We start from the raw sequence: 10078 nt of genomic DNA on the forward strand, positions 1-10078 counted from the left end.
GGAGGAGGGGGCAAGTGGGGTTGTGATGAAGACTTAAAAGCGATGGAAAACGAAAAAGGTGGGTGTGATTTAATTAAAAGCAGTTTAATTTGTTTCTTTTTCCTGCTGTGATTAAAACCCACTGAGTTAAGTAAAGCAATGCCGCAACTTTTGAAAATTGATGTGATATTTGCAATTGGATTGCATTTTGTTTATTATTTTTTATGTGATCTAGTTAGTATCTCCATTTTTTTTTCTTAACTATTTCATATTTATTTTCAAGGTAAAACTTTATTTTTAATTTCAAGATAAATATCTATTCCTATTTTTATCTCCACATTCAATGGATTTTTGTCTTATAGGATAAAAGGTGTACGTGCTTATAGATTTTTTTTATTATTTTCATATCAATTTTTTTATAAAAAATAAAAATTACATCAGAAAACTTAACATTTGTCAAACATTAAATATAAAAAAATATTTATAAAAAAATTATAATGGTATAAATTTTAAATTAAAATATAAAAATGAAAAAATGTTATAAAATATTTTACAACTGATGAAAATAAAATTTCACAACTAAAACATCTATAACGGTATAAGCGGTCACCATGATGAATCGTTGGCTCTGATTTGATGACTTTTTTATTCATAAATTTATAACTTATGCTTTAGTTAGGAAATTTCAATGAAACAATTGGTATTTATTGTATTATTTTTCTATTTCTTTTTAGTTTTTATAATTTTTTTATTACAATGGATTTCTATCTATGAAGTATTAGTTAGTTTCTAGGTGACTATTACTCATACAAACATTTGGTTGATTAGTTTTAGAAGAATCTTTTATCAATGTTTTTCATCTAAAACATCTAAGATATTACTTAAGGAGAATGTGTCAAATATCATTCGAGCTTATAATATGTTTTAAAGATTAATTTTGAGGGAAAAGATATGAGAAAAGATTTGGTAATAAGAAAAGAAATATGGAATTGAAAAAAAAAACTTTGTTTTTCAATTGTTAAAACTAAGTTATAAATATCTTCAATGATTTCTTTGTGAAAGTACAACTTAAACAAGTTATCTAGAATTTGTAGAACATTATAGTATAAACTTGAAACAAATAATCTTCGTGGACTTTGATACACTCCAATGAACATGCAATGTCCATAAAATTTATAAAAGTTAAAGATGCAATCATCTTGACTAGTAGTTAAAGATGCAATCATTTTGACTAATTGTGATAATCTCGCTTATTCTCATTGTATAATGGTTTAACTAAACTCCATCGATATTCAATTTAATATAAGATGTATGAAAAGACCAAATATTATTTGTAGGTTTCTTCTTCATAATGTTTATGCAATAAAAATGAAGTTTTAAGAAAGTTATTTTATTACATTTCCACACATAGGATATGTTTTAGTAATCTAGACCGAAGATATATTATTTGTTAATTAGAATGTTGGAATAAGATTTATTTTTTCCTTGTAATAATAATTATAATAAATGAAAATTAAAAAATGTGTGATTTTTGTCCAACGTATACTTTGTTAAAATTTTATATGTAGATTAACTGATGAAAATCAGAAGTGATTTTCATTATTTTACATCAAAATCCCGACACTGAATTGCATGGTGAGTGATAGATTAGGACAAAAACTCACTACTTTTCCATAATGACAATAAAAAAGACATGTTTACGAAAATGATATATAAATGTGCGATAACAATGACGATGGTAATATGAGTCTATATCAAACAAATAATTAATCACCAACCTTAACCCCACGTTAGTGTGCAAGTTGGTTTCTAACTTGGCTTAGCCGTTGTTGTGAGTTAGCTGGAAGGATGGCAATGGGAAATCAGTAACATTAGATAATATAACTACAACTCTCCATATCATTCTTATCTCCTTTCAAAAAGTTATCATTTCAATATCAATATCTTAGATTGACTTTGATATATCATTTCAATTAAGTGTCATTTTAATCTCACATGAGTAAAAATAAGTTTGCAAAACAATATACTTATTTTTTTAAGAATTTGAATTAAAAGAAATGTTATGACTTGTTTCTATCAATCTATCTAATTATTTTTATATTACAATTAAAAGGTTTATGTAATCCTATACTAATATTATATAAGATGATTATGTTCCTAAATTAATATTAGATTAACCTTATAATAAATTTACCTTAATGAAATACTAATTATTTATCATAAGTGTTTCTTTATCTATATCAGTATATAGGATTACTTAAAGGAATAAACACGATGTATTCTCATATTTCATCATTCTTTTAAAGACAAAACTATATTGAATTTTTTAATAAAATAATGATGAAATCGAGAAAAATAATTAAAACAGAACAAAAATCTATTGAATTAAATAAAATTAGTATATTATTATATTATTAAATAGTATTATCAAGTGTATAAAACATCATTAACCATACATTAAATATAAAAAGGTGAAAAGTAGACTTGTTGGACATATGTCAGAGTGACGTTTGCAAACCCTTATGGAACATAATCTCTTACCTGAGTTCAAAGAGGTTGATTTACCTTTTTACAAGCACTATGTGATAAGCAAACAACATAGATTGAAGTTTGCTAGAGTAACTACCACAAGCAAACACATATTAGACTTGGTTCATTCTTATATGTGGAGATCTCTGATATTATTCTTAGGAGGGGAAACATATTTTGCATTGTTCATTGATGATTACTCTAGGAGATTATGGGTGTATCTCATCAAGAGAAAGTCAAATGTATTACCAATATTTAAGGAATCTAATGCATGAGTAGAGCTTGAAACTAGAAAAAGAATTAAGTCTTTAGGCTATGTTGACAATGTGAAGGAGTATCGCCTATAGGGTCCCACTACCCACAAGGTCATTGTTAGCAATGATGTAATGATGTTCTAATCAGAAGGCTTTAAAAAACAAGAAAACTTGGTTTGCAAGTTGAACAGATCTTTGTATAGTTTAAAGTGGCCACCTAGGTGTTCATACAAGAGATTTGATTCCTTCATCATTAGTCTTAGTTACAATAGATTGAGTTTAGACCATTGTACTTATTACAATAGGTTTGGGTAGGATAATTTTATCATCTTGTTGTTGTATGTCGATCACATGTTGGAAGTAGGCCCCAACAAAGTTTGAATCCAGAAATTTAAGACACTGTTAGCTAGGAGCTTAATAAGTAATTGGGATTGACAAACAAAATTTTAAGGATGCAAATTCATCAAGATAGAAACCATTAGGAAGATTTGACTTTCTCAGAAAAAAATACTTACTAAAAATCTTGGGGCACTTCAACATGCTAGCTTGCAAGCCATTGTCTACCCTCACTTCCTATCAGTTGTTCCTCACGTATGAGTCCTAGCAGTGAAGCAGAGAAGATGGAGACGTCTTGAGTACCATATGCATTAGTGGTGGGTAGCCTTATGTATGCTATGATTTGTATAAGACCAAACATTGCACAAACAGTGAGAGTGGTTAGTAGGTTCATAGGCCATGCGAAGTACTATTAAGAGGATCCTAAGATACATCAAAGGAACATTGGGAGTTGCAACATAATGGCAAAGAATAAATCATGATGTGAAGATTTGATTAATTTCATCAAAATCTTCAAGTAGAAGATTGTAAGAAAAAAAGTCTCACATAGTTGAAAATTTACCTGAAATTTACTTAAGGAGTCCAATATTTCTTTAAGAATACATTCCAAAGTCTCTTTGTTTTCATTCCTTTTGCTTTATTGCTTGAGAGAAGAATTAAGAGAATATTAGTTTCTCCTTTTAAGAAAGAGAATTTTAGTTTCTCCTTTAAAGTTTTCCTTGTATTTGTTTTTTCTATTTCCAAGAAAAAAGTTGTTATTGTTTCCTCCTTAGAACCAGAGAGAATGATATGTATTTTTTCTTTTTTCTTTAGTAAAATTACATTCTTTACCTGTTATCTATCATCTGTTTTGTTACTTTTATTTTCATCTTTTATTTTAGTTGTGAATGGTTGTGTTCTTACTCTCATACCCAAGATTTTCCACAAAAATAGGTGGTGCGTGGTTGGGAATCACTCCTCCATTGAATATCTTGATTCTTCCCATTATCAATCATTAAAGAATCTTGAAACATGAAATATTTGATCCAGAGAAACGAAGTTTCAAAATGGAAAACGTCATAATTTCACCAACATGAAATACGAAAAGTTAAGCTTTCATAACACCTCCCTTTGCAAAACTATCTTAATCATTATCAAGGTGAAACAAATCATCCAAATATGCAAATAATAATGTCACAAACCCACGTCTCTTTCTTTTCGATGCTTGAATCTTTTATACAATATCTTTACGGTAAGGATGTCAACGGAAAAAATACTAATAACATTGAGAATAAACTAAAAAAATCCAGTGATCTCCGTTATCAGAGATTTGGAAAGTGAACTTCATTTCCCCAGAAAAATTGATAACATTTTTCAACACAAACACCACACGATAAACCTTAATTGTGCAGAATTTTTGAAGAAATAGTTGGCTGTGGAGTTCAAATCAAATTAGCTAAATAGTCAAAGGGAAACTTCAAATTACCATCTTAGCACGAAGTTACTGATATGAATGAGTAACATGTGCTAGTTAGGCTCCAAAAGTGTAGAAATTGCATCTAATTTAACAGTTTCATCAGACAAATTTTCTAAAGATAAATAAAGTTGGCCGTATCCTGTTCCAAATCGTAGGAAAAAAATATTTCCACTTTCATCAGTGCCAAACTAAAACTCCAAATGAATTTGTCACAATGGCATTAAGTCACAATAATGCAACTCATAGCAAGTTACATATGTCAAACACATAGTTCAAGAAATTCACTCATCATTGATTTGTATCTAAAAGAGATCATATATGCATTAAGCTCTACAACATACCGCACGTTTATTGCAAGGAAAGAACCATGCATCAACAATTTCATCGTGAATCCAAAACAAGCCAGAAAAACACAATTTAAATCATGAACGTCAAGGTATACTGCAACTTCACACATACATAATAATTCTGAAGTAGATAACGATGTACAATGAAAAGGATAAAAGGGCGAATACATGCTGCCAGAAGAGAAGGGCTGAGGCTTCACTAACTGCATAACCCCTTAAGCTGGCAATTGCCCCCAGTAAAATAGCACTCGGTGTAGTGTACTGCAACAAAAGCACAAATCTGAACATAGCATCATTCTCAACTAGGAAATTTAGCTTGTCTGACAAAGTCACAATCCCAATTCCCAGGACAGGAAGCACCAGAAGTCTTGCCACAGTAATACCAACAGTAGTTTTAAGCCCAAGTTTAGACTCATTTGGTCCTTCAGCAAGCATACCCCCCAGTACAAGCATCACAGAAGGTACCATTGCCGCTGCTACAATCTCCAAAGTGTCTGTAATGAAAGATAACGGAGCATCATATCCAAAGAACAGAGCCTTAAGCTGAGGCACTGTGCCAACAATAATAGCCAATAGAGAGGCAAGTGTTGGGGGTTGAAGTATATGCTGAATGGGAGTTTGTTTAGCAACAATTCTGATCCTCCTGACAACTCTAGGTTCAGCCAAGCACCTAATGGATTTTGGACTATTCCCACCACTTTCTGCTGTCGCTTCAAGCTCAGGAATATTGGACGGGGATATACCTGAGATGCTTTTAAATATCCTAGCAATAAACGGAGTCTTAGAATGCTCAGTCTCTTTATCCTCGATGCCAGGCCACTCAGCTTCTACAAGGAGTGGTCTACTGATATCATTCAATGCTTGCTCTTCCTCGATTTCAATCCCTTCCTCAACAATCTCGTAATACTCCATAGGAGGTTCCATCATGTGATAAACTAGAGTGTATACGAGGATAACAGAAACCCATTGAGATAAAGAAACATATGTCACCCCTCTAGTGTTGCAATGCTTCCCAAATGGATTATCATCACTATGGCAAACAGATCCAACCACAGCAAGGAGGAGGTTTCCAGTGTTACCAAATCCCGTCATTATAATAGTAAATCGGTTTAACTCTGGAGGTGGTTTACATATGATCACCACTAAGAACCCGAGTAAGCATCCAATAGCTGTACTCACTAACACATTAACAGGGATAAACCACCAATCCACAAAATTTTCAAGAGTAATGCTTTCACCTAGATCAGTAAATATAAGGCAAGGCAAGAACAGGGCAAACACAAGTTTACTAAGAAGTTTAAACGTAGCTCTAGGAATGAATTGCATTCTTGGGTTTGCAAGAACTAGCCCTATGACTGTAAGGCATAGCAGCTTCAACAATGGCACTATAGCAGCTGCCAGATCCGCATGAGCAGCCGTCAAAGTATTATCAGCAAACATGTTTCAGCCCAAAGAACAAAACTACCTCCTGCAACACATTCATTGAACATAGGATTCACATATTGTATTGGCGTGAAACATCTAATGCGCAATTTAGGAACTTTATTATTAATTAGTTTTTTTTGTTTTTTGTAAAAGAAATTGAAGAAAGTACAATTATTCAAATCATTAATAGAGACAAAACAGATTCATTTAGTTTCAAGATTATCACCAAAGAGACCAAACCAAGAAAACAACAATAATAGAGAAGAAAGTATGAATTACCACAACAGAAACTGAAATAAATGATAAATGAGGTCGCAAGGATAGAGCAGAATCAAAAGAAACTTACATGCAAATTTTGGAGACACAGTTTTCACTGTCATTCGCCTACAGCCGTAAGATTCAAATTTTCTGAATCCTCAACACAAAGAGATTAACAACTAACGAACCTGTGGCAGATGATAAGATACTATGGCGTATTCAACTCTTACTCGTGTCATTGCAATGAACCCTTTCAGTTTTCACGTGCCCTTTTCATTCAATCATTCAACCCGTGATATTATTCACTAAATTTTATAATAATTATTTTAAATTATATTTTGAATTTCTTTAAATAATTTAATAACATAAGTTACAAAACTTTATTATAATGCTACAGAAAATAGATTCCTTGGTGTCTCTATATATTTTAAAAAATATCTCAATAATCGTATTTTAAAAACGAATGCACATAGCGTTCACTCTTCTTTATTTTAATTGTTTTTTAATTAGAGAATTGGTTTCCAAATATATTTTTTGTCAATGGATCATTATATAAAAAATTTATTATAGTGATAAACAATCAAACAGAAAAAACTAATTAAACTTAAAAAGAAAACAATAGATAAAATTGATAAAATAATTATTTTTATTATAAAAATTAATTATTTAAAAAGTAAAATAAAAAAATAAATATGGACATTAAAATAGAAATTTCTCTTTATATTTATATAATGATATAGATAAAATAATGAACGATTATACTATAATCACTTTAAGAATATGAATTTTTTTTCTACTTTAAAACATAAGTAAAAATAAAATAAAAATATTAAATACATTTTTTTACATTATTTAAAAATAATTCCTTTCTTAATTTTAAAATATAATTAAAAGGAAATATAAATAATATATATAAAAATAATTCCTTTCTTAAATTTAAAATATAATTAAAAATGAAATATAAATAATATTAATATATATATATATATATATATATATATATATATATATATATATATATAGACACACACACAACATGTAGTGTGTCTGTATGTGAGCGCGTGCGGGCGTGAGGGCGTGCGAGGGTGCAGGCCTGTGTGGGTGCGAGCGTGCATGAGTTCTAGCGTGGGTGTGTGTGTGTGGTGGGTGTATGTGTTTGTGTGTGGATCTGCGGGTGTGCGAGTGTGTGTATGTGTGTTGGTGAGGTGTGCGTGTGTGCGAGCGGGCGGGCATGCGTGGGTGTGTGCGTGTGAGCGTGGGTGTGTAGGTGTGTGTATGTGGGTGTGTGGGTGGGTGTCGGTGTGTGTGTGGCTATGTGTGTGTGTGTGTGTTGGTGTGTGTATGGGTGGGTGTGGGTGGGTGGGTGGGTGGAAGTGTGGGTGTGTGTGTGTGTAGGGGTGTGTGTGTGTGTGTGAGTGTGGGCATAGGTGTGGGTGTGTGTGGGTGTTTGTTGTGTGCGCGTGTGTGTGTTCGTGGGTGTGGGCATGTGTGGGTGGGTGTGTTTGTGTGTGTGTGGGTGTGTGTGTGGGTTTGTGCAAGTGTGTGGGTGTGCGCAGGTGTGCTGGTGTGGGTGGGTGTGTGCGAGTGTGTGTTTGTGTGGGTGTGTGAGTGGACAGGTGTGAGATTTGTGTGTGTGTGTGTGTGTGAGTGTGTGTGTGTGAGTGGTCGGGTGTGCGATTTGTATGTGTGTGTGTGTTTGTATGCGTGTGTGTGTGTGTGTGAGTGGGTGTGTGTCTGTGTAAGTGTTTGTGTCAAGGTGTGGGTGTTTGTGTCTAGGTGTGGGTGAGTGTCTGGGAATGTCTGGGTTTGTGCAAGTGTGTGGGTGTGCGTGTGTGTGTGGGTGGATGTGTGGGTTGAGTGGGCGGGTGTGCGATTTATTTGTGTGTGTGTGTGCGCGTTGGTGTTCGTGTGTGCGTGTGTGCGTATATGTGTGTGCGTGTGTGAGTGGGTGTGTGTGTGTGGGGAGGGGGGGTGTGGTTGTGTGGGTGTTGGTGTGTGTTTGTGTGGGTGTGGGTGGGTGTGTGCGGGTTTGTGTGTGTGTGTGATGGTGTATTTGTGTGTGTGTGTGTGTATGTTTGTGTGTTTATGTGTGTGACGGTGTGTGTGTGTGTGTGTGTGTGTTTATGTTTGTTTGTGTGCAGGTGGACGAGTGAACTGGTGGGCGGGTTTGTGTGTGTATGTAGGCGGGTGAACAGGTGGGAGGGTGTGTATGTGCGTGTATGTGTGTTTGTGGGTGTGGGCGTGTGTCGGTGTGTGTGTGGGGAGGGGGGGGTGTGTGTTTATGTTTGTGTGGGTGTGTGCCAGTGTTCAGGTGTGTGTGTGTGTGTGTGGGAGTGTGCGGGTGAGTGTGTGGGTGTGTGTTTGTGTGTGTGCGAGTGGGCAGGTGTACGATTTTTTGTGTGTGTTTGGGTGGGTGGGTGTGTCTGGGTATGGGTGTGTGCGGGTGTGTGGGTGTTGGTGTGTGTGCGTATGTGCGGGGGTCTGTGTGCGTGTGTGGGTGTGTGCGGGTGTTTGTGTGCGTGTGTGTATGCTTGTTTTTGTGTGTGTGTAGGTAGGCGAGTAAACAGGTGGGGGGTGTGTTGGTGGGTGTGGGTGTGGGTGTGTGCCAGTGTGCAGGTGTATGGGTGGGTGTGTTTGTGTGTGTGTGTGTGTGCGTGCGAGTGGGCGGGTGTGCGATTTTGTGTGTGTGTTTTAAGTGTCTCGGTGTGGGGTTGTAAGTGTGTTGGTGTGTGTGTGTGTGTGCGTATGTGCGGGGGTGTATGTGTGTGTGCGCGTATGTGTTTGTGTTTGTGTGTGTGCATGTGTGGGTTTGGGTGTCTCTGTGTGTGTGGGTGTGTAGGTGGGTGTGTAGGTGGGTGTGTGCGGGTGTGTGGGGGTGTGCTGGTGTGGGTATGTGGGGGTGTGGGTTTGCTTGTGGGGGGGGGGGGTGGTTGGGTGTGTGTGCGTGTGGGTTGTGCGGGTGTTGGTGTGTGCGTGTGGGTGTGTGTGTGTGTGTGTGTGTGATGGTCTGTATGAGTGTGTGCGTGTGTGTGGGCGTGTGTGGGTGGGTGTGTGTGTGATGTTGTATGTGTGTTTGTGTGTGTGTGTGATGGTGTGTATGCAATTAATGTGTTTGTTTGCGTTTGTGTGTGTGTGGGTGGGGGGTGGTAGGTTGGAGTGTGTGTGTGTGTGTGTGTGTGTGGGTGTGGGTTTGTGCGGGTAAGTGTGGGTGGGTGTGTGTGTGTGGGTGTGTTTGTATGTACGGGTGCGCGAGTGGGCGAGTTGGCAAGTGGGTGGGTGAGCGGGTGCGTGGGTGTGTGTGTGTGGGTGGGTATGTTTGTGTGAGGGTGGGGTGTGTGTGGGTGGGTGGGTTTGTGGGGTGTGTGAATGTGTGTGTAGGCAAGTGGGTGTGTGGGTGTAGGTGGGCGTTTGTGCATACGTTCGTGTGTGCATGTGTGCGTGTGCGCATGTGTGTGTGAACGTATGTGTGTGTGGGTGTGTGGGTGTGTGGCTGT

At 36.2% G+C, this 10078-nt stretch overlaps 1 protein-coding gene across 1 annotated transcript; it reads right to left on the bottom strand.

The window, feature by feature from the left end:
- Window positions 1-4873: 4873 nt before the first annotated feature.
- Window positions 4874-6860, bottom strand: LOC124834700 (Auxin efflux carrier family protein). The gene is made up of 2 exons (XM_047309460.2): window positions 6673-6860; window positions 4874-6369 (listed from the first exon to the last, which is right to left on the bottom strand). Exon 2 carries the CDS (start codon window positions 6339-6341, stop codon window positions 5004-5006), a length of 1338 nt encoding a protein of 445 aa, XP_047165416.2. The 5' UTR covers window positions 6342-6369; window positions 6673-6860; the 3' UTR covers window positions 4874-5003.
- Window positions 6861-10078: the final 3218 nt, after the last annotated feature.

Source organism: Vigna umbellata, chromosome 3 (assembly GCF_029865625.1).
Source record: "Vigna umbellata cultivar VRB3 chromosome 3, Vumbellata_1.0, whole genome shotgun sequence".
Taxonomy (NCBI): domain Eukaryota; kingdom Viridiplantae; phylum Streptophyta; class Magnoliopsida; order Fabales; family Fabaceae; genus Vigna; species Vigna umbellata.

Excerpts from the sequence above, each read along its gene's own strand:
- LOC124834700 (XM_047309460.2), bottom strand. The coding sequence starts at position 6,341 with ATGTTTGCTGATAATACTTTGACGGCTGCTCATGCGGATCTGGCAGCT.